At 44.7% G+C, this 26,364-nt stretch overlaps 1 protein-coding gene across 1 annotated transcript in view; it reads left to right on the forward strand.

The window, feature by feature from the left end:
- Positions 1–26,364, forward strand: part of il1rapl1a (interleukin 1 receptor accessory protein-like 1a) — a gene marked incomplete at both ends in the record, with an annotated part of 228,427 nt that overhangs the window by 77,390 nt on the left and 124,673 nt on the right. Inside the window, 3 exons of the mRNA XM_080753113.1 lie at positions 4,232–4,517; positions 15,626–15,812; positions 18,656–18,809. Coding sequence (XP_080609239.1) covers positions 4,232–4,517; positions 15,626–15,812; positions 18,656–18,809 — 627 coding nt within the window. The remainder of the gene's footprint in view (positions 1–4,231; positions 4,518–15,625; positions 15,813–18,655; positions 18,810–26,364) is intronic.

The raw sequence follows: 26,364 nt of genomic DNA on the forward strand, positions 1-26,364 counted from the left end.
TTACTTTTTTCCAATCAATCCAATCAGTTTAACAGCCCTCATTTTCTACCTTTATTACGTCCACTTTGTAACGTGTACTTTTAACTCAGTTAAAAGTCTGTTGTTTGGTTTGTGAAATCAGCTTACAAGCACATTAGAATGAATAGTTGTTGTGACAGGTAGCCTGGGGTTGGAGTAGGGATGGGACGATACGCGATATTATCGTTTATCGTGATAAAAAATACTCACGATAATCGTATTGTGGAGATTTAATTTATCGTGATATGGTCCGCACTGGGATCAATTCACCTTTTATTTGCCGAGCTGCATATCCGGTACCATTTAAATCTTCTATAATTGGTAGAAGGTTCTTATAATATACGTACTTGATACAGTCTTTTGTTCACTCCCTATCAAATGTCTTTGCCAAAAAATAGCCGATCTACAAGCTCACAACGCGTCGCGTCGCATGTGAGCTTGTAGATCTGCTATTTTTTGGCAAATGTTCTGCCGCAGGATAATGGATATTGATTATCGCGATAATATTGTAAATCGCGATTTTCTTTTGTCACAACATTTTCATAATATCGTCCCATCCCTAGGTTGGAGAGCATTAAAAGGTACATGGAAGACGCCTATTCTGTCCATGCTGATGCAGATTAATACCTGCTGCCATCAAAGGGAAATGACTCTTAATGTCAATAGAGAAGAACAGATGTCTCTGGTTCAAAGTGTCGCTCTGATCGATATCTAAAGACATATCTGTGGCTTGAATGGATTTTCTAAGAAGACGGATTCATGAAACACAGACAAGCCGTTTTCACCCTTTGCCTGCAATGGAAGGCAGAGCTTGTGCCTCTCAAGCAATCAGATTTGTTTTGTATGCCAAAAATGTTGATACTGTTTATCAGTAAGACAGCGAACAGTTACATAATCCAGATTCCATGGGGCATAGGCTGTGAGCTGTGCGCACAAGCACGTACATATGAGCATGTGTGTGTGTGCGTGCGCGTGTGCGTGTGCGCGGTGTCCCTGTTTGTGCCTCGTTGTCAACAGAAGGGAGCCTGCTCTGATAATTAGGGTGATAATTAGACATGATTCCCCCACAAGTTTGCTCTCTCTCTCCCTCTCCCTCATCTTTGCACACATACTCCTCATGTGCACATAAGTGTACATACACACACGAGGCCTAACCAACTGGTAATTAACAAAAATAATTAGGCAGACACCCGCTCGTATAGGGAACACAAAACACACCCAGATACAGACACACACACACACACACACACACACACACACACACACACACACACACACACACACACACACACACACACACACACACACACACACACACACACACATACTTTGCCCGGTAATTAAGAGTATTAATTACAAGCATACTTGTCCCTGTGAGGGCCCTGTATCACTCACAGACTGGCACACAGCAGGATTCTTATTACTTCATCACACCGCCATCTCTCTCTCTCTCTCTCTCTCTCTCTCTCTCTCTCTCTCTCTCTCTCTCTCTCTCTCTCACACACACACACACACACACACACACACACACACACACACACACACACACACACACACACACACACACACAGATCTACAGTATGGCTGTATTATTTTAAATCTAATCAGCCAGTGGATGATATAGGCCACAGATTAACCTTACAGCTATAGGGAACAGAATGAGAGACCAGTTTATTAGAAGTAAAATAGACCAGAGTGCCTTTGAGGCTGGGGCAGATTCACTGGATTCCAGTCCAATGTCTTTTTTCCAGATCCTCGACTTTCTGCTTGGCATTATTTATTTAATAATTTGTGAATTTATTGAATTCTTCTTTTTCGCACACATTACCGCATATCCCCCATAGTTTAACCCAGGGGTCTTCAACAGGGGGTCCGGGACCCCTAGGGGGTCCTCAGAGTTACAACAGGGGGTCCTCCTAATATTATGTCATAAGAATTTTATTTTTTCTTCACTAACAACTTGAATTCTAGTATCCCTATTCTGTGGAACATTAGCCAAGAATTGCCGATTTACAAGCTCACAGCACCTCGCAGCGCGAGGCGTTGTGAGCATGTAGATCTGCTATTCTTGGCAAAGAGGTTTGGTGTAGAGTGAAAAGAAAAGCAGACTAAGTATTGACGGTTCAAGTCGTTCAATGTCTAAAAACACACATTAAACCAACAACCTACACTGATGATATTACTGTCAAACAAGTCTAAACTGTCTCAGAAATCGATGAAAATGTTTAATCTGCAACACAGTTTTATACAATACATAGTGGGGGTCCCTGCTTTATCTCTCTCTCTCTCAGCTTAGGGGTCCTTGGCCTGAAAACATTGAAGACCCCTGGTTTAACCTCTATGGAAAGACAGTTAGTTTGATTTTAGTCTGAACACTACCTGGAGATGCAGGCTCGGTATCTCAATACAGTCTGACAGCATGCTGTCACTGTCACACTGCCATTTACCACTGGCAGAGAGAAACTACCATTTGCTAACTTTTAGCATAAAACCCCCAAGGCAATGAGAAAACAAACCCCGTGTAAGGATTTCAGTACAGATATAAAGATCTTTGGTGGTAGTTGCTTCAGCATATAACTGTTTGCCAAGAAAGCAAGCCTAGCATCACAAGCTGTGGGCGTCTTAGCTAATGAGCTAGCATAGCACTGCCTGGCAGTGGGTCTGTCTGTGGCGCATCCTCAGCGCTTCAGGAGTACTGACATCATTTATGGAGATACTTTGCACTTCATTCCCTAAGTGTCAGAGTCTTGGAGTGTTTGGATTTTGCTGGAGAGCATCTGCTATGGCTGCTGAAGCCAGTAGCTACTGTTTGTGCAATGTGTGAGTGGAATTGGAGGGTGTAGGGGAAAGGAGAGGAGAGGATGGGAGCGGAGGGGGAAAAAAGACGTGCCTATAGGGCATGCATTGTGCAGTAACATCGGAATAACACTGTAGCTTATACAGATTGCTGTATGGAGGACAGAGTTACATAGCAGACACAATATGCAGCAGTTGCATCCTTGATGCATTGTACACAGTGTCCAATTTCCTTCTAATCAAAGAAGAGGCAGATTATCTTGGCATGGTTTATAGGTTGTTACTCGTCTGCTCTAGTCAATGTTTGAGGCTGTGTTATATTGATCTTGTGTTATGATAAACATGTCCTCTATCCCCTCTGGCACCAAGCCTTTGCATGCACTAATATTGTATATTGTACAGTGTACATGTAATGAATTATTTTGTACTCATTTTATTTTAAACTAGAAAGATGCAATCCTGGGAAAGTGTGGTTGCCGTGACCCTTACAAATAAATTCCGTCTTACCGTTTTCCACATTCAAGTCAATGGAGGAAATGAATTCACTATACTAGTAAGAGGCCTCAGGGCGACAGGGCGAGGTCGCGCCAATTCTTGACCATCTGGCCAGTGATACACGTATATCGGACCAGTTACCCATATATGGAGATCCCTGCATGATAGTCAACAATGTGATGTCATAACATGCCCAATATATGGGCATTACCAAATATGGGCATTCCCACATATGCCCTTGATATTGATGACATCAGGACAGGGATCTCCATACTGTATATGGGCATCAGAGCATGATGTCAGAGCGACACACCCATAGAACCATACACAAAACCATAGAACCATAGACTGTAAAAATGTGTACTGACGGACGGACAAGCTGTGACATTACTCATGGTATACTGCGACCTTCGGTTGCAACAATACATTAATGGCCATATATGGATATAGATCTCTGTGTAAATCCTTGTCCCTTTTATGCCCATATATGGAGATCCCTGATGTCAGGATAATCGTATCGTGGATATTTAATGTATCGTGAAATCGTCCTCCGTCATGTACTGAGATCAATTCACCTTTTATTTGCAGAGCTGCATATCCGGTACCATTTGAACCCTCATTGGTAAAACGTAATTATAATATTGATACGTACTTGATACAGTCTTTTTTTCACATCGACCAAATCTCTTTACCGAACAATAGCCATTTGTTTGCAAACCGGAGCTTGTAGATCAGCTATTTTTTGGCAAATGTTCCACCCCAGGATAATGGTAGTTTGGGATATTTTGATTATTGCGATAATATCGTAGATCGCGATTTCTTTGGTCACAATAATCGTGATATGACATTTTCATATCGTCGTAACCCTAACCCTAACAATGACATTGACTTACCGTCCCCTCTCTTTCTCTCCTGGCTGCAGTGGATGGCTGCACGGACTGGTCGGTGGACTACCTGAAGTACCGGGTGCTGCAGGGCGAGCCGGTGCGGCTGAAGTGCGCTCTGTTCTACGGCTACATCCGGGCCAACTACAGCCAGGCGCAGAGCGTGGGCCTCAGCCTCATGTGGTACCGCAGCTCCGGCCTGGGCCACGGAGACTTCGAGGAGCCCATCTCCTTTGATGGCGTGCGCATGAGCAAGGAGGAGGACTCCATCTGGTTCAGGCCCGCTGACCTCCAGGACCTGGGCCTGTACTCCTGCGTCCTACGGTAAGGCAAGGAGGGATGTCAGGGTGGTGGTGGTGCTGGTGTTGCTTATGAGTGGACCGTATGTACAACATGCTATATAATACGCTATATACAGTATACACTAGTGCAGGAGTTTTCATAGTGGGTGACGGGGCACCCTGGCTTGCCGTGACGGGTGACGGCAGTCCAGGAGTGCCACGAGATCATTTGATAATATTTGGAATTTATTTGGACACTTGAAAAAAAATCTTGAAGTACAAAGTTATTTTCAGTCAGTTCTAACCAAAAATGGCTATTATCTCAATGTTTTCCTCGCAACATAATCACTAAAATATCGTCACTGTCGGGCAGAAACCTTGTATCTCCAAGTTTCAAATGTGTAAGCTTTTGGTAAAGCAAAGCCCTGCTTCATCATACAAGACCGTCGCACAAAACTAGTGAAAACAGCCGATCTACAGTACAAGCACACAATGATCAATCTGCTGTTTTCACTAGTTTAGTAAATTTTATAGATGATACATACAAAATGAACGGTTTTGGACATATAAGGTTTCCACCCGACAGTGACGATATGTTATAAATATAAGGTGCTGGGAGTGAAAATTATAATAAAGTAGGGGTGCCTCGGATTAAAAAAATATTAATGGGGTGCCCTGAGACAAAAAAGTTTGGGAACCCCTGCAAACTTTTACATTTCAAGGTCTGACAGGGTTCCATTTGTACACTGTCAGAGTTACAGACTTGTATGGGTCCATTTAGACTCCCCTAAAGGAACCCAGAGTCCCTGGAATCCACTTTGAGAACCACTGCTATTATAATATACACAGTATACTAGTGTACACAGAGGAACATGATGCACAATGCAGAACGAGCCACTGAGGAGGGTTGTGTGTGTGTGTGTGTGTGTGTGTGTGTGTGTGTGTGTGTGTGTGTGTGTGTGTGTGTGTGTGTGTGTGTGTGTGTGTGTGTGTGTTTGTGTTTGTGTGCGTGTGTGTGTGTGTGCGTGAATGAGAGAGAGAGAGAGACAGACAGACAGAGAGCAACTAACCAATGAAACAGTGACTAGGGAGATATATGGACAATGAGAGATAATAAACACACACGCACACGCACATGCACACACACACATGCTTTAGTAGGGCGGTGTGGAGGGAGACTGTGCCTAATACGAGATGCATAATTATGTGGCAGTAACTTATTAACCTTTACTGTGGAGAACATCCCTCAATAAACGGCTCATTGCAGCTCTTCATTTCACCGAGTTTTTAATAAACCCAGTTAAAGGCCTCTTAAAGAGCCAGAGAGGCCTGCAGAGTACATTGAGCGTGACTGGGCGAGTGTGTTTGCGTGTGATGATGATGACACACACTACAGGCCCCTTTTCATACATTTCATTACTGATCGCCATAGGGCCGATCCGCATGTGAATTCTTTCAAGACACGTTCCTACTGTCAACGAGCGTCTTTGTATTTGATTATTGACTATCTATGCTAATGGGGGGATTTTTGGTTTACCCATCCAAATGGCTTTTTGGAAATTCGGGAGCAATACAGTAATTCTCCAGAGTACCATCGTTTACAAGAAGTGTGGGGGGGGGGGGGGGGGGATTTCAAACTTCTCAGATGCTCTAATCAGAGCACTGCGAGAGATAATTGCGACTGAAGGTCGCAGTTTACCATGAGAAATGTCACAGCTTGTCTCTGTGAAGCCGTGTGTGTACACATTTTTACGGTCTATGGGTTGGTTCCCTTGACACATCACTGTGACATCACAGGTGATATCACAGGTGACATCACCTATGTAAAAGTCCATGTATAGGTATTCCCCAGAATCCCTTTTATGCCCATATATGAAGATCCCTGATGTCATCGATATATATCACTGGCCAGTGGCCAGATGGCCAAGACATGGCCCATATCGTGTGGCTGGTTCAGATATATAATATATTGTATGTTGTGTCATGGGAACCACTCTAACATAATCCCTTTTATGCCCATATACTGTAAGGAGATCCCTGATGTCATCAATATTAAGCCCATATCTAACAGGACTTCATATGGGAATGCCCATATATGGAGGAAGACATCTGTGCGGCTGGTTCAGACAGGGATCTCCATGTATGGGCATAAAAGGGATGTACTACAGTATATATAGTACATGGATCTCCATATCTATACTATAATTTTGCGAATGTCTGAGTGAGTGAGTGAGTGAGTGAGTAAGTGAGTGTCTGTCTGTCTGTCTGTCTGTCTGTCTGTCTGTCTGAAACAGCGTTTCTCCTCAGTGGCTGGAGCAATTGATCTGAAATCGCATCACCATTAGCATATGAACACACCTAACATAATTGTGAAGCCCTTTTGTCACTTTCACAAATCATATGCTGTATATTAGCATTTTTATGGTGTATCTACTATCTATTCTGCATCTAGCTTGAGGCACATCTATTCTGCATCTAGCATGAGGCAACATGTTTAACCAGCTCTCTCTGTCTGTGTGTGTGTGTGTGTGTGTGTGTGTGTGTGTGTGTGTGTGTGTGTGTGTGTGTGTGTGTGTGTGTGTGTGTGTGTGTGTGCAGGCAGGCGGGTGTGTGCGCAGGCGGGTGGGCGGGTGGGCGGGCGGGCTGGGGGGGGGGGGGTTAGCCATTAAACGAAACGGGTATTTCTTACATTGATGCTCCTACATATTATCATGCAAGCACCAGTTAAAGTTACTTTCCATCCCTCATATACTGTATGCACAGTGCACATCCCATAACCCACACACTGCACATCATTTTGGAGCTCATATCTTTGAACGGGTAAGGGCTAGTATGGGTAACTGGTCCGATATACATCACTGGCCAGATGGCCAAGAATTGCCACGCATGTTGCCCTAGGCGTCTTACTAGTTACTTTAACCATTATTTTATGCTTTAGCTATTAAAAGATAACAGACATACAAGCTCACAGCGCGGCACTGAGTGCCGCACTGTGAGCTTGTAGATCTGCTATTTTTGAATTCTTTCAGGACACACTCCTACTGTCAATGAGTGTCCCTGATGTATTTGATTATTGACTATCTATGCTAATGGGGGGCTTTTTGGTTTACTCTTCCAAATGGCTTGTTGGAAATTCGGGAGCAGTACAGTCATTCTCCAGAGTATACCACCGTTTACAAGAAGTGCCTCTGGGTTCCGTGTTGCTCAGTGGGCTGGTGGTGTTGAGCTGGGGGGATTTTCAAACTTCTCAGATGCCCTAATCAGAGCACTGCGAGAGATTTGCCTCTGAGCTGAAATCAATTGTCTTTTTGTTCGAGGGTAAGCTTTTGAGTCACACATTTTAGTGCATATGACCCAAACACTTTGCTCTACAACTCCCAGCAGGGAAGGAAATAGGAGGGAGGAAACTCGCTGTTGTCTTCCGCGCCTTCCGCCGTGCACACAATGAACAGAGCACAACTTAATTTATCCCACCCTCAGATATTTAAACTGACCTGCTTAATGAGCTAAATGTGCAGCGATACATATTTAGTTACATTGTGCATAATGGCTGGAATCTCATTACCGACACATGCAATTAAAAACATATTAACTGGCAATTAGACTGCGCTGCGGATTTTAGAATGCACGTATGGGCACGCAAATGTCATATTTCAAAAATGTTATTTCAATGTATTTCAGCCAAATTACCGTCATTTCCGTGGGGTTCATATTAGGCAAAGGTTGTACTGTGCATTCACGCGGCTTCTTCGTCGTTATATCATACGAGGATGTTATGCACCATCCTGGTGCACTTGTGAGGCTCTCGCACAAAATCGGACTAACACTGACAGTTTACATACAGAGGGGCAGCGCGCTGCAGTGTACTGTATCTATGAATGTTGATTAAACCCCCCCGTGTTGAGTTTGGCTTTGCACTGAGGCCCTCCAGATGGTTTCCTCAGAAGGAGATACGGAGGCTCACAGAATCCCTAAAGCATTTGTCTGTGTCTCCCGTGTGTGTGTCTAAGTGTGTGTGTGTATCTGTCCGTGTGTGTTTGCGTGGATTTCGTCACGTGTTGTTTGCGCCTGCATTTATGGATGCGAGCGCAATGCGCGTGTGAATAGTTATCTTTGTCCTTCTCTGTCTGAAGAATTTAAGTCTAATCGCCAGTTCTAGTGTGAAGGTGACTTCATTTACATAGCAATCTCACTGTGTGTTCTCTCTCTTCGCTCTCTCTCTCTCTCTCTCTCTCTCTCTCTCTCTCTCTCGCCCTCATGCTTTGTCTCTTGGAGTCTCGCCCTGGCTATTTCACTCCTTCCCTTTTCCTGTTACCCTCCATGTCATCTCTGCGTATAGAATGTAGAATATTCCTTAAATTCCTCTCTCTATCTCTCTCTCTCTCTCTCTCTCTCGCTGTCAGCCATGGACACGCACGCACCTCTGTATTCAACGCATGTCCCCCCCTGATGAATGAATTCATATACTCCTGGTAATGAGTCTGTGTTCTTGAGTGGCTGAGACCACGTGTTATTTCCTTCCCATGATTACATTATCCACCATGTAGGATAATAACTTGTGGAGAATCGTGGCCAACGTGAGCCGCAGACTAATATCCCAAACGCGGCCCCTGCTCAAACGGCGCGTGACAGACGTCAGCTACGCCGCGGGACGGAGCGTCGACCCCCAGCTGTCTGTCAATCAAATGGCCGCTGACGGCTTCCCGGCTTCCCGGGTTCCCACAATACCACGGTGCACCCATTTAGCATGTAGAGAGGGCTCCCACTTTCGCGTGGGCTCCCTGAGGGCCTTCAAAGGCTCAGGTGTCTTGCCTGTGAGAGGTCATTGCTGATAATCTCCTCATGGTGACAACATTGATACCGGGGAGAGCTGACTGTGCTGTGTGTGTGTGTGTGTGTGTGTGTGTGTGTGTGTGTGTGTGTGTGTGTGTGTGTGTGTGTGTGTGTGTGTGTGTGTGTGTGTGTGTGTGCGCGTGCGCGTGCGCACGCGCGCGGTGCATGCGCGCGGTGCATGCGCGCGCTCAAAGTAAAATCCATGTTGATTTATCCATTTCTAACTTTGAGAGTGTACAAATGTAACCAATTGGACCCCGCAAGTGTCACAGAATAGGCAATATGCACAGCAGCTATTTTCTCACTTCCTTCACAGGTGTAACCAATGATACTAATGAAGGCTCTGTTCCATTCTGGTCAAACAGAGTCAGGGTGCTGCTATTGTTCATGTTGGCTCACTGGAAACACTGTTACACTAGTGGGTCTCAAAGTGTGGTCCAGTTGGGGGTTCCAAATGACCCCTTAAAAGGTGTGTAACTCTGAGAGTTACACACAAGGCGGTCCTTGAAATAAACGTTTTGAGAACCACTGTGCTACATGAAATGCAACAGAGCCTTCATTAGTATCATTGGTAACACCTTTGAAGGAAGTGAGAAGAGACCCAATTTCTCTCCAAAATGGCTGCTGTGCATATAGCCTATCCCTAACCAAATGGACCCGGTAAGCCTGATTTAAATCCGATCTACAAGCTCGGAACACGGAGCATTCGCAACGTGCGGTAAGTTTGTAGTTTGCGCGTCGTTTCGTATTGATGTAGAATAAATGAAGCGTACGTTACATTCCAGGGTTCAGGGTTTTACTGTGTCGGGTGCCTCCTACACTTATCTTTCGCTGCAATATAGGTGGAATTGAGTCGATATAATATCACATCCCAACATCAAGGGTTGCTATCTCGTAACCACTCAGTCGTGTCGCCTACAGCCTTTTCCAGATGCCCTCTGCAGTCAGCCTCCTTCAGCCACAGTATGATGCAGCAGTGTTGCTTCTTATCCTACACAGTCCCTCTGCCCCTTGTGTTCCCTACCAGGAATGCAGGGGCGTCACATGGGGGGGGAAAGGTGGGACTGAGTTACTAGGGCCCAAGGTGAAGGGGCCTACAGTACATCATTTTATACTTTAGCTATTGAAAAATAGCAGATATACAGTGCCGCGCTGTGAGCTTGTAGATCTGCTATTTTTGAAAAGTCGTGAAAATGTGTGCAAAGGGGTCCCTGGAACCAAATATTTTGAGATGGGGGTCTGTGGCCAAATACATATAATTTGGGGGTTTGAGAACCACTGACATAGAAACATTTAAAAGAAAAAAAAAAACCTTCCAAGAATTTGAAATAATAGACTCGCACACATTTTCATTTTATTTCTTTTCAAAAATAGCAGATCTACAAGCTCGCAGCGCGGCACTCGGTGCCGCGCTGTGAGCTTGTATATCTGCTGTTTTTCAGTAGTTAAAGCACAAAATAACGCGAAAAATAAAGCGTTCCCAGTCTAAATGGGTTAAACCCCCTCCCCCTATGAAGAACATTCACGGGGGGCCCCGCAGGCAATCCTTGTACCCAGGGCCCAGAATTTGGTGCGACACCCCTGCTTTCTTATCCTACACAGTCCCCTCTGCCCCTCGTGTTCCTGCCAGGAATGTATCGCTATGCTGCTGCCGAGCCGTGGGGAGCCTCAGCTGGGGTGTGCGCCAGTGTTTTATGGCCCCGCGGGTCAGAGGTGTTTATACGAGAGAGGTGACTCCCTTATTGCTTCCATAACCTGAGTAGATCATGTGAAACCCTGTCATTTACGGTGAACGGGAGCATCTGGCCAGCAGTAAATGTAATGTAATGAAATGAAATGAAAGTCCATATGGCTGTGTACATGCAGGTCACCGGCGTGTACACAGCCCGGCTGACTTCAGGCCAGCTCCGCGTAGAGCTGACGGTCAGACAGATAGACAGACGGACGGACGGACGGACGGACGGACGGACGGACCGGGGGAATACCCCCACCACACCCTCAGGCTGGATTTAGAATGGCACTGTGTTGCCGGAGATAGGGCAACAGGGGGGGTAGCGGCCATGAATGACCGTTCTGACCGACCACTGTCGCAGTCGTGATGATGATCGGGGGCCATCGCCACATGCTGGCTTGTGATGGACATTTTGTCAAAATTAGATTTTTTTTTCCCCCCCACGGATATAACAATTTGAAGACAATGATATTACCAGAAACACATAAAGAGATAGCCCTGAATGACCATAACAGGCCTGTAACACTGAGTGTGTACAAATGGATTCATTTGGTTCCATTTGGTTCCATTTGTACACACTCAGTGTTATGGGGGTCCTCGCAAATAAAACGTTTGAGAACCACTAGTACTAGTGCACTCCTAATATGCCATAGTGTCATATAAATAAGTGTCAAACATATTCTGAAGAAAACCTGGAGACTTGATATTCGGTAATTGGAAAAAAATAAGAAAATTATAACGGTGTGTAAAAAAGAATATCTAGAATTTGCTAAGGACAAAAGCAAGTCTTGCCACGGACACATTTGTCCGTGTACGGACATGTTGACAACCCCTGATAATGAGGATGAGTATGAGGATGTAGGCCAGGGGTTTTCAAACTTTTTTGACTCAGGGCACCGCTGTAAATAACTTTTTCATCCACGGCACCCCTGAATTACACTGTTAATTTTTAGAATCTTACATCATATTGTAGAAATATCCGTTTCCAATAACATTATACTTGACATTTAACCACTTGAACCGCAGCATGCCTATTCTGGGGGGGAAGGTTCACCAAAAATAGTAGATCTACCAACTCACAACGCGTCGCGTTGTGAGCTTGTAGATCTGCTATTTTTGGTGAAGAGTGTTCTCGTAGATAGAAAAAGAACTCATCAAGTACAGTGCAAATCAGGTCTGTTTCACTAAGCATAGTGAAGTGATATTGATGTAGTGATATTGATGAATTCCAAATATTATCAAGTTATCTCGCGGCACCCCTGGACTGGCATCGCGGCACCCCAGGGTGCCCCGTCACCCACTTAGAAAAGCCCTGATGCAGGCAAGTGGGGGAGCACCCACACAGAGAGGTGTCCTTTGCTCTGCTGCCTCCCACTGGCGGAGGCGGGGGTAGTGGAAGAGACTTAGCGAGTTAGTCAGAAGAGTTAATTAGAGTCAGAGAGTTAGATGCTGTAGTTAGATAGATAGATAGATAGATAGATACCTTTATTATCCCAAGGGGGAAAATGTGTTGCCCAGAGGCAGCACAGCAGTATAAGGTTATTTACAAAGTTACAGAGAAGTATGAAAAAGATAAAAAGAAAAAACAAGAACAGAGTACAGAGTACAGTAAATACAGTAAGAGCAAGGTACAACAGGAAAGGGAACGAATAATATAAAGTGTCTTAAAGCACGACTATCAAAAAATAATACAGTGCCCAAATCAAAGTGACCATACAGTCAATGCTAGTTAGTGCAACAAGTATCTCTACATCATGTCAAACACAAGCAGAAATACTAAAAGAAAATTACTAACACAACCTAATAGTGCAGTGTCCAAAGGTCAGAGCGATAAAAACAACTAGCAAAAAAGAATAAAAATAAACAAGAAAGGGTGATGCGGCAAGACGCACAAAAAAACACCCTCCCTGGAAGGTCCTTAGAGGTCAAAGTCAGTGCAGATATAGTTCCAGTAAGGAAAAAAAAGGCTACCGTCGTCCTACGTTAGGTAGTACGAAGGGTTAGTCAGGGTTAGTCAGGGGGCAGATTACAATGTTAATAGAAAGTTAGTTATGGAGGTAATTGGAGACTTAGTCCCTGCAGGGCATTAGTTGCAGTGTTGTTTTTGAAAGCAGATTTTGATTTAGTTTTAGTCATAGTCTTTTGAATAAAATGTCATTTAGTTTTAGTCATAATTTAGTCACCAGAAAAGTTTTAGTTTTAGTCTAGTTTAGTTAGTTGACTGAATATCATAAGATTATAGGCGACTAAATCTACAGTTGATTTAGTCAACTGAAATGTATTTTGGCAGGCCTTGATTGTATCGTAATGACTGATTTTACACTTGATTGCGTGCTGAAATTAGCCGCGCTGCGACGCGTTGTGAGCTTGTAGATCTGCTATTTTCAGCACGCAACACCGGAGAGCAACCAAACATAAAATGACTCACTTCTCCACCAGTCAGTCCCTCCCCAACATTTTAGTCTAGTTTTTATTTTGTTGACGGAATTGTCAATATATTCTGAGTTTTAGTCATCACAGCTTAGTTTTTTATTTCGTTTTTATTTAGTTTTCGTCAGTGAAAAAAACACAGTTTTCGTCATTGTTTTAGTCGACAAAATCAACACTGATTAGTTGCATCATTATTGTGATGATGAAGCAGCTTCTCCTGTGCCCTCCGCTGGGGGCCCCGCGTGCACGTGCACGTGCACGCGGTCCGAGATCCTCTTCTTCTGATTAGCATTCCTAGGCCGGGGCTGTCATCCCCTCTGCCACCCCACCCCCCCCCCCTTCTCTCATCTCCTCTCTATAAATCCAATAGTGGTCGTGAGCGTGAGTCATTGACTCAGTAAAGCTGCTGAACACATCGTTATTATTAACCCCACAAATACACAGAGGCGAGGGGGGGGGGGGATTGCAGTCGTGGAAGGGTTTAGAAAAAGAGAGAGATGAATAAAAAGAGATCCTGCTTGTGTATGCATATGTTTTTTTCCCCCCCTGTCTGTGTGTGTGACCTGAATGTGAATGTAGTGTGTTTGTCAGTGGTGGAAAAAGTACTCATAATTTACGTCACTTAAGTAAAAGTATCAATACTGCAATGTAGAAATACTCTTGTTACAAGTAAAAGTCGGGAATTCAAAATGTACTTGAGTGAAAGCACAAAGGTATTGGCATGATAATGTACGCAAAAGTAGAAGTACTCATTATGCAGAATGTCCTATTTCATGTTTTCAAATGTATAAAAATCTATTGAAAATAGCAGATCTACAAGCTCACAATGCTATATAGGGCTGAAGTAGAAAATGTATGTTTTGTAATAATAATCTAAATCTACAAAGTAACTAGTAACTGAAGTGTTCAAATAATTGTAAAAATGTTAAAAGTACAATATTTGCTTCTGAGATGTGGAGGAGTAGAAGTGAAAGTATTGGAAATTTGAAATACTCAAGTAAAGTACAAATACCTCAAAATTGTACTAAGGGTGCCCTCACACCAAAATACCTATGAGAGTGGAATCTGCGTTCCGCCAATGCATTTCAATGATAAGGGAGCGTTTTTTGCAGAAATCCTCTGCTGGCATGAAACCGCTTCACTCTCATTGAAATGCATTGGCGGAACGCGGATTCCACTCTCATAGGTATTTTGGTGTGAGGGCACCCTTACTGTATTACAGTACTTAAGTAAATGTACTTAGTTACTTTACATACACCTCTGGTTGTGTGTTTTGTGGTTGTTGTTTTAGTCTGTGCAAATGGAGAAAAGATAGGATAGGGAGGGAGGGAGGAGACATATATTTTGTTGGAATAATGAACAAACAGATTGTCCTCCTCCTGCTGTCTGTCTGACAGAATGTATAAACACTGTGTTTTATGATGGAGGTGTGCTCTTATTTAACCCCCTGTACCTTCCAACTTGAATATGATTTGAAGTCTATTATCAGGCTTCATAAGTGCATTGCAGGTGGATCCCAAGCTTTTTGTGGTGATATTCTTATATCACCACACGGTGGCGCAGTCAGTAGTGCTGTTGCCTCACAGCTAGAAGGTCCAGGGTTTGATTCCCGCCGGGGACGCTGGGGGCGTGTTCTCTCCTCCGCGTCATCAGTGCCCATACCCTAGGTGGGGTTGGCGAAAGGGCCTTTCTGTGTGGAGTTTGCACGTTCTCCCCTTGTCTCCTAGGGTAGGCACTCTCACAAAAAACATGCAGTAATCCTGGTCTCTATAATGCCTCCCCCTGGCCAGCCTGGGCGCCTGATGGAGGGGAAAGGAATTGGTTGGAATAACATGTTCCTTCCACGCGCTACGTCGAACCAGGGAAACTCCCCCTGTCAGGTGAAAAGAAGCAACTTGGGACTCCTCATGCTTAGAAGGAAGCATGAGGTCAGTCCGTTGCTCTCCCCAGGTTGGCAGAGGGAGTGTAGCGCCCAGGATTACATTAGATAATTGACACCGGGTGAAGAATGGGTTACAAAAATCGTGGGATAAAGATTATAATAATAAAAATATATATATATATATACCATACAGTACACTATGTATACGTGTGATAAATCAAGCAAAGGGTGACCAAGTATTTCTCTCTTTGTGTCTCTGTGTGATTTTCCGCAGGAACTCCACCTACTGCATGAAGGTGTCCATGTCTCTGACGGTGGCAGAGAATGACACTGATCTGTGCTACAACTCCAACATGAGGAGAGCGGAGAAGGCCGAGCTCAGCAAGAGCAAAGACATCCTCTGTCCCGACATAGACGACTACATAGAGCCCGGCAAAGAGCCCGACATCGTCTGGTACAAGGTGGGGCACTCTGGAATACGGTGGGCCATGAGCGCTCAGGGTCTGCACGGAACTGGAGTATTTTCCATGACGCAGAGTACACAGAACTTAACCAAACAGGAGCTTAAGTATACAGTGTACTGTAGGCCAGAATCTCCCTCAGAACAGGGCAAAGTGCACTCCCCTCTGGAATACATACAGTCACTGTCGGGCAGAAACCTTGTATCTCAAATGTGTGTGTTTTTTTTCGTAAAGTAAAGCCCTGCTTCACCATAGAAGGCTGTCGCACAAGACTAGTGAAAATAGCTCATCTACAAGCGCACAACGCCTCGCGGTGCGAGGCGTTGTGCGCTTGTAGATCGGCTATTTTCAATATTTTCAATATTTTTTTCAAATGATGAATAAAAAGCGAACGGTTTTGGACATACAAGGTTTCCACTCGACAGCGACGATATGCATTTTCACCCATTAATACCCGAGGCCGACTCTACAAATGCCCTCGAAATCAGTAGTTTGCACACTTTCAAGATGTTTCAAAAATGTTCAACAATAGCCAAACGCTAAAATCTAAAACGACACAAATGCTTCCCCGGTTTTAATGGGTCAAGGCAGATTGGGTCAAAATAATTAAATAAATAGACGTGGGTAGTGTCATAATAGCGATCAATTATGCTGAATGCATAAAACACTTTTCGACTGGTGCTTTTGCATGTACTGTAAATGTTCTGTGCCTCTGTCTGAAGAAGACACGTAGAATTGCGTCATCACACTTTTTGAGAGAACCGCTCCTGATGGGTAACGTTCTCTGAAGTGGCTGGAGTAATTGCGGCTGCAATCAATTGGGGTGCACATTGTTCTTCCAAGAAAATTTTCATCACTTACTTTACCAAAATGTGAATTTGCCAGTCCACAACATTAAGCTTTCATTTCCTTCCCCCTGGCCTTAGTGGCTGTATGGTGAAAATATATTTTCATACCACTCCAGTTTGATTAAAATTGGTTAACGTTTTGCTTCATCTTGACAGGGAAAGCAATTTCAACTGGAAATGCTCAATAAAATCTGAATATTTTATAATGCCGGACAAAGTAGTTGTTTGTGCCACTGGACAAATTGGGATCACACTGTACACATCATCTGTAACTATATTTAACCAATATTCTTTTCATATTAGACGATGCAGACAATAAATTGAGTTGTTATTGCATCACAGTTGGTTGGATATAAACAGAAGAAACAAAAGTGATAAATGTGTTGTCAAGTTGTAACAAACAAATAAATTATCAAACCAGATAAAGTAAATAATACTTACAGTATTTCATGGACTGCTTGTTTGACACATGTCCTGTGCACGCTTTTTTGTGAATATACTTTTTGTGTTATTTTGTAGTTTATCATTTGTTTTCGGTCTTATGTATCTTTTTATGCATTGTAGTATTTGTACCTGGGGAGGGAGGGGTTAAAGAGGAGCGTCTGCCCTCATGATTATACAAGCGAGAAATAATCTTGAATGGTTCATTGCTTTGTTTTCATCTAATTCCTTGGCTGTTTATGTTTAAAAGCCTTGTTCGACGCAGGTTCCAGATCACTTGGGCAGATTATGCATGGGATATGGAAATGATGACGGTGAATTACATAAGGTCTGTGTGCAGTGCACCATACCAGCTCTCAAGTCATCTGAAGAGAATACCGAATACAAAGCCCGGAGGAGGCTGAGCAGAGGGCGTCCACAGAGATAGCGTTCATAATGAACACAAAAAAACTTATGAGGAGAAAATTGTGTGATGTCACTCTCTGCCCTGTGGGATGAGTGGACGTCCTCCAAATGTTCTCCGTCGCCGATCTTTATTCATCGCGCGCCTTCCTCCTCCTCTCTCACCCGGGTTCTCGCCTTTCCCAGGTCAGGTATGGCCTGCGGACCACAGAGCGCATCCCAGGGAAGGGGCTCAGGCCAAGCTAATCACAGGCAGATCAGCAGTAACAGTTAGATTAACTGCCCGGGCTCGACCTCTAGGTTTTCCCGGAATTCAATTAAGGTCCGGGTAATGACTGGGAGCGCTGGAACCCGGAGTTATTTGGATCGCCATGGAGCCGCGCTGATTGAATTCCGAGGTTGCCGCGAGCAATGGTGGAATAGAATCCTGGGAGACCGGGATGTCCCTGCCAGAGACGGTAGAGGAGCTAGAGGCAAGGAGCAAGTGGCGGAGTCACATACTGTACACTACTCTGCCCAGGACACACACACACACACACACACACACACACACACACACACACACACACACACACACACACACACACACACACAGACGCACATCTACACAGTCGCCAATACACAGACAAAGGCACCTTAGCAAATAACATCCAAACCCCTCTGTGCCCTTACAAGAATATTGAATGGAGAATATTCAGTTCAGTGCAATAAATCTTTATCAGATAAGGAGGGTAACTGTTGTTTGGCAAACCTTATAATCTTACCATATGGGCTTTTCGTGTGATAGAAATGCCACACATACCCCCACATTCCAACTCTTCTGTAGCGCCCGGTGACACGCAATCCCTTTTGTGGCCAACTAGAACCACTTCAGGTCTTTGAATTATGGCAGTAATTCACGACAAAGTGAAGTGGAGGTCTTTAGTTTCATAGGAATGATTGATGTCATGCTTGCGCGGAATATTGCATTCAGGGGCCATGTGCAATATATTCTACACATTCCATCTGGCTAGCAGCGTCTGTTGCCTGTCATTTTGGATCGGAGCTTGCGAGGCATAATTCGCGGGGGTTATTGAACGTGGAGGCCTTGAGCAGAAGTTTTGCGTGCAGCTCAAAGTTTCCCCTTATTTCCATCTCCTCTGGTGTGTGCAGGAGTGCCGTCCGAAGCAGTGGCGAGCCAGCATCATCCAGAAGAGAGACACACTGTCCATCCGGGAGGTGAAGGAGGACGATATTGGGAATTACACCTGTGAGGTCCAGTATGGAGGCTTCGTTGTTCGGAAGACCACCGAGCTCACTGTCACTGGTAAGTCTTTAGAAGGAAATTTAGAGTTTTGGTCAGAATCTGGTTTATGGTAAAGTAGATCACAGGAGTGTGCTATACCGTATGGATGGTATATTTATTTACATAATTAAATGTATTTATTTGTGAGAGGAGGCATTTGATGCTTGTATACTGTTCATGCACACACACACACATACACGCGCACACACGCACACGCACACACGCACACGCACACACACACGCACACACAAACACACAAACACACAAAAACACAAACACAAACACCACACTCCTCCTGACTGCAGTGAAGAAGTCGTGCTGCTATGTTAATTGCTGGAGAAAGTTAAACCATTTCTTCCTCCAGCTCAGCACTTTACAGCCTGCCGTGCAATGCTGAACATTTTAAGGCTATAGGCTAAGACCCCTCACGCAGACAATAAACAGCTAGGGCTAAGGTCAACACTCTCTCTCTCTCTCTCTCTCTCTCGCCCTTGCTCATTCTCTTTGCGTGGTGAACACACACTGCTATGAAACATGTTAATGCAGCCTCCTCCATCTGAGGGGTCTTGAGTGCGAGACCTGGGGTTAAGAGTGTGTGGAGCTCGGCCCCTGAGCTAACCCGAGCTCAGTTTGGACCTGGCGAAGAGCTCCACTGGCTGGGCTTGGAGCAGCAGAGTGTGGGTCTGCTGGGTCAGCTGCTCTGAATAGGGTTGTTGGAAAGGTCGAGCATTTTTCTCTCCTTTGCCTTTTCGCTCACCGGCATAGATAAGAAAATGGGTTGTGTTGAGTTGTGTTGTGTTGTGTTGTGTGTGTGCGTGCACAGTATATTGTCACTGTCGGGCAGAAACCTTGTATCTCCAAGTTTCAAATGTGCATGTTCTTTCGTAAGGTAAAGGCCTGCTTCATCCTACGAGACTGTCGCACAATGCTAGTGTAAAAATAGCAGATCTACAAGCACACAACTCCTCGAGGTCCGAGGCGGTGTGTGCTTGTAGATCGGCTATTTTCACTATTTTAACATTTTAAAATGATAAATATTTTTTTATTATAAAATACAATACAAAAATGCTGGTTTTGGACATACGTGGTTTCCACCCGACAACAACGATATACTGTATATCCCCATCATATTGGGGATATAGAGAGTCTGCTATTGGATAAGGCCGGGTTGTAATCCCATAAGCATAGCTTCCGGATTGGCTGCCCCAGTGATTGATGGCCAGCATTTTATCGCGCGGCAGAGCTCGATAAGTATGAGGCAGATAGGAGGCAGATACAGTAGATCTCACTTTATCACCATTTCCCATCACAGCAGAGTATTGTATGTGCATTCACTTTGCGGCTGTGGGCTCAGCTATTTTATTATATAGTGCACGGCAAACGTTTTCTAACCCAAACCCAAATGATACATTTTATTCTGCGCCTCCAGAAGCCAGGCTGTAGAGTAATTATTTTGCAGGGACACCACCAGCAGTAGGTCTGCAACATTCGAGTCCATCCCGTAATTAAAGTGTTAGTACTTTTGCAGGATATTTCCTTCTCTCTTAAGTATGTTATTTCCCCTCTGTTCAGGTTTCCAATTCTTTTATGCTTGTTTTATTTTGGTCCGGGCCATTACGCATAATGGTTGTAAACTCATTTGTTCATCCTAGTGTTTGCATTATGAAGTTTGTTTGTTTGTTTGCCGAGCAAATGCCTGGCTATACACATGCTTATTTGCCGTATGTACTTTGGCAGTACCCTAGCGTGTTTGTTGTCAACATGACCTCCATGTTCCATAATGGCGGGGGCCATAAAAACTTTATGGGGTTATAAATATACACAGTGCACGCTAATGACACAGGGGGAGCGAGGGAGAGAGCATGGAAGGGACAGATACAGAGAGAGAGAGAGAGAGAGAGAGAGAGAGAGAGAGAGAGAGAGAGAGAGAGAGAGAGAGAGAGAGAGAGAGAATTGGCATAAAGATTGCTATAGTGATGGAAGTGTAATTCCAGCTGCCAATTTGTTTCTGTGTAAGAGCTCGGCACGTTACCTGTCAGCACTGAGAAGTGACTATATACAGTACGGGAAATGAAACCTTTTGGAGCCTCAGAATGATCGCTACATTCACACAGCTGGTTTAAACCTTAACCTCTCCGGAGGAAAGAAAGAAAGATGGGCAAGAAAGAAAGAAAGAATGAATGAAAGAAAAGAAAAAAAAGGAAGGAAATAAGGAGTGCCATATGCCAGCTGTGTGGTGTGTTGTTATTCGGAGACTCCTATGGTGTTTTTGACGTCGTTGTTGACAGGCAACATGCCGTGCTTGTATGCAGAAGCAAAATGGCACTGGGAAATACACTTCCATCACTATACCACCCATAGTGTGTTGTGTACTTTAATGTTGCGTATGCACACACACACACACACACACACACACACACACGCACACACACACACACACACACACACACACACACACACACACACACACACACACACACACACACACACACACACACACACACACACACACACACGCACACATAGATGGCTGCGCACGAACTGTACACAAACAAACGCACACAATTGTAAAACTGCCTGCAGGTCCCTCTTCCCATGTTTCCCGTAATGGAATGTCAATGACTCGTCAGACTGGAGGAGAGTCATTTTCTCTGGCGCTCAGGTCTTGATGATCCAGTGTTTTAGTGTTGCCGCGGACTGGTGAAGCGGGGAGCCCATCCTGGCTTCTGTTCGGTTACTATCCACTTTAATATGACACGGGGGGGAAAAATGATAGCGTTATGTCCATCGTCCCCCATCAGGAACGCTGCCAACTGATCGAGCTCCTGGCCAACGGTCCCAGATTGGTTAGAACCTTAAACCTATATACAAAAGCAGAACACAACCTCTAGCTGTGTACAAGAACCTATAGAGTATAAGTGGCTGTACTCGCTTGTGTCAGCTTTTAGGCACGTACAAAACTTGCCAAATTGGCTATACATAAAACACAAACCATTTAAACATATAAATGTGACGTATATGACGTTGTGAGAGTTGCGAGCATGTAGATTAGCTATTTTCACAATTTCTGCATCTAATATTTGACAATTTGTCCAATGTTTAAATTGTCATTTTAGAGGTATTAAAAAGTCCTTAGATTGTCACTTTAGAAATGTGCATAGGCCCTCTATACACTTAAACTTTATATTGGTTTGTTACTGTTGATGAGAAAACAATGTTGCACATTAACTCATTGGATGCACCCTCCTGAGTTTACCGAGTTTTGGGTCGTTTTTTTTTGTTTGTTTTTTCTTTTCTTTTTTTTTCTTTCTTTTTATAAAAAGATTTTTTGGACTTCCTTCTATCTACTAGTACTAGGCATGATCGCGATCGCGAAATTGCATGTTTGACCCTCATACCAACCCCATCTTTCAAACATGGCAGCCATGTTTGTTTACATTTGAAGAAAACATAATGGCTGCTATCTCATGAATGCCAGAACGGATTTCCAAGCAGATTCTTTTGTTTGAAAGCATGATCTATGCATGGGCGTGCATGATCCGTGCACTATGAAGTCTATGGAGTAGGGATGTGAAAAAAAATCGAAAATCGACTCGAAAATCGACTCATGCTCACGGCGACTCAAAAAGTACGAGTCGAAAAATCGAATATTTTTTTATTATTAATTTCTTTATAATTTTTTTCTAAAGTTTTTCCCCAAAAAATGTTTTAATCACTTCAAAAACGTTATAAGTGTTAATGTTTTCAAATGTGAGAGGACCGGTGTGTGGGTGTCGGAGACGAGTGCATGTCTGTGTTGTGCATGCTTGCATCGCAGATTCGCATGCATGCAGCGCTAGTCAGGTCCGCAGACTACTGGTTGAGAAACACTGCTGGACTGGTCTGATGCGCGCGTCATAGCAGTGCGCGCTGACTTGTTTTGTTTACGTGCCTGTATGCATGCATGCTTGACACGAAAGCTCGCTTGGCAGCGTCGCCTCGTGTGCAGTGATTTTGTCAAGATTGACAATAAAACAACACAAAATACACTACTCTTCGTTAATGCGAAACACCCGTGGACGCGGTCGGGGAAGGAGAGCGGGGCAGACAAAAGCTCCACATTGATACACCAGCCTAGGGTGCCAGCCACGGCAGCCAGAGCGTTCCCACTACGTTCCATGGACTTTGTCACTCCGCTTCTAGTCTCTAGAGAACAGACTCTGTGCTAACGCAAGGAAGAGCAATTATTTATTATAATTATTATTAGGGCTTTGATGCAAGTTCTGATGGGTGCAGCTGCATAAGTTGTGTTGCTTAAAGTAATGCGCCGTTGTGTTCTCCTCTCAGCTGCTGCTTAGTCGATCGACGCGTCGATTTTCGGCCGCGACGCGTCGATTCTCAAATAATGCGTCGATTAACATCCCTACTATGGAGACTTGTGGCAGCCTGGCACTTTGGCAGACATTTTTATGTGTTAAGTTAATCATCTGGGGACCCCCCAGAATAATTTGGAGACCCCCCCTGGGTGGTGTATATCAGTGGTTGAGAACCACTGATATACACCACCTCAGCTGCTCGGTGCAATGATGCTGTCTCTGGCCATCTACTGCAGGATAGGAGATGTTGCAGAGCTCCCACTCATTACACATCCTTATTTAACCCCACAGCAATCACAGGATAGATGGAAAAACACTATCCAGTATGTTGTTGTTTTTTTGCGCTGGTAGCCATGGCTATGATTGATGTGTGTATGGTGTGTCGTGTGTCGTGTGTGTTTGCGTGCGTGTGTGCGCAAGGGGGAAGAGTGAGTGAGAGAGAGTCAACTGGCAGTGTTAACACTTATCTCAGGTGTGACTTTGTCATCCAGTCCCCTCGGGGACAGCCGTCTGAGGCTCACTGCTTTAGCTCGGCTGGCCAGAGGTGTGTGGCGCTGTAGACAGTGACTGTGAGCCACCAGGTACACTGTGTACACTCCGGGCTCCGTAGGAGGATGTTTCAGTCGAGAGCCAAACCAATCTCATTTTCTCACCCCACGCCTCTTATCTTTCCTCAGTCGTTTCTCCTCTCTTTCCCCGGCTCTTGGGGGATTGATATTGGAGCTAATCGGTCCCTGTCCATCCGTCTCTATCCATCTCCCTTCAGCCACCCCCATCTCTCATAGACAGAGGAGGAGAACAGGAGAACTCTGTGCTTCGAGGCACCTTGGCAGGTAAAAAGCTAGCAAGCTCCACTTCAGAGGCAGTGGCAGCAGTTAACTCAAAAGCATGTTAACTAATGCATAATTTATGCTCTGTCATACAATGGCACACGCTGAAAATAGATTTGCTTGAATATCAGCTATTTCCGACACGTTGTGACTATCAGGCTTAAGACAGACTAAACTCTCACTTGAATGGTATCACGATGGTTTGTTTCTTGTGACATCTTCAACGTGAATGTTTAGGCTATTTCTTCAATTTTCAGTAGAGACTCTGACACAGATGAATATGCCCTGTGACAGGAAAGGTACATTTCATAAGCACCACAATTCATGCAAATGCTCTGGCTTAGGAGCCCCTGGGCAGAGGCCCAAGTAGGCCGTTCAGTGATCCACCCCTGCACACACACACAGCACGCACGTACGCACATGCACACACGCACGCGCACGCACGCACGCACGCACGCACGCACACACACACACACACACACACACACACACACACACACACACAAACACCAGTGGTGGAAAAAGTACTCACATTTCTTACTTAAGTAAAAGTATCAATACTGCAAAGTAGAAATACTCTTTTACAAGTAAAAGTCCAAGATCTGCTTGTAAAAGTATGAAAGTATTGGCATCAAAATACAGTTAAAGCACCCAATGTAAAAGTACAAAATGTTTGAAAATAGCAGATCTACAAGCTCACAAGGCGCCGCAGTGCAAAATACTCAAGAAAGTTCAAATACCTAAAAATATAACTTAAAGTACTGTACTTAAAGTAAATGTAGTTACTTTACACCGCTGACAAACACAGATGACGGGCACACATAAAATGGACCAGCCTCATCGCGAGCATCATCACTGCCACTAACCACTTGCCACTTACCGCTACACATACGCACGCCCTGGCACGCACTCAGAGTAGGGTTTTATATGGTTGTGAAGTGTGTGAATGCTCCTGAAGGTGACTCCACAGCACAGCCACTGTAGAGAACCTTTTACTGCGATGAGACAATGTCCTGGATCACCTCCTCTCACATGCACACACCAGACTTCCTCTTTCTGCCACGCACACACATTCCCGCACGCACATGCACACACATACCTGTAGACACACATCCCACTTCCCCTTTCTGTGCGCGCGCGCACACACACACACACACACACACACACACACACACACACACACACACACACACACACACACACACACACACACACACACACACACACACACACACACACACACACACACGCACATGCAAAGACATCCCTGCAAACACACTCTTCACTTCCTCTTTCTACACACACTCCGGCACCGGCACGCACACGCGCACACGCGCACACACACACACACACACACACACACACACACACACACACACACACACACACACACAGACACACACACACACACACACTATCAAACCTATCAAACCTGAGATCTCATCCAGGAAGGGAAGGACAAACAGGTTAGCATGCACATACGGTACTGTAGTGTATGATGAATGAATCCTAAATGTAACAGGGCCTTGCTGAAGACCTGTGAGAGCCAAGCCAGTAGCATAAAAATGCAGTGTGCAGGGAATACGAGGAGGCACACACACACACACACACACACACACACACACACACACACACACACACACACACACACACACACACACACACACACACACACACACACACACACACACAGTCCCCTGCACAGCCGTACCAGCCCTTTTATGTTAACGCCCCACTTAGGACGGAACACAAACTGCAAGCGCATAACGATCACATATGGATTTCCATAGCACGTCACAGTACATAAAGCCGGTCTTTAGAGACATCTCTCCATTTGTTTATTGTCATGCATAGTATTCCTTATACCGTACAGGCAAAGGGTCCCTGCATGCCCCCCCTCCCTCCCTCCCTCCCTCCTCCATTTCCCTGTGCCCTTTTCCACCCTCAATTCGCCGTGCCAAATGTACATTTTACTTTGGCCTTAACCTCAATCACCATGTATGCTCGCGGGCTCAGCGCAGAGCACCCAAGGCGGACATTTCTATGGTGAGGGGATGCAGACAGGGGGTATAATGGGAGCAATAGATAGAAACCCACGCCTTGGGCATCCATCAAACCAAACGACTCTATTACTGTAAGTCAGACAGAGAGGCGAGCGGTATAATGTGCACTGTGATAAACACGCGGATAATAGTCTGTTTAGAGGCCGGGACACACCGTTTCTGCTGGGAAACCAGTGGTGAGGAATTCAGATGAGATTGCGTGGGTCAGTCCCTCTTTCTCTCTCTCCCTTTCACTCCTCCCTCCCTACAGTACTCTCCCTCCTTCTACGGCTTGCATTCGCACTATTCTATCTCTCCCCAAAGTTCTGTCTCTTTATCGGCTCCTCTC

Source organism: Nannobrachium achirus (assembly GCF_963921795.1).
Source record: "Nannobrachium achirus genome assembly, chromosome: 22".
NCBI lineage: Eukaryota > Metazoa > Chordata > Actinopteri > Myctophiformes > Myctophidae > Nannobrachium > Nannobrachium achirus.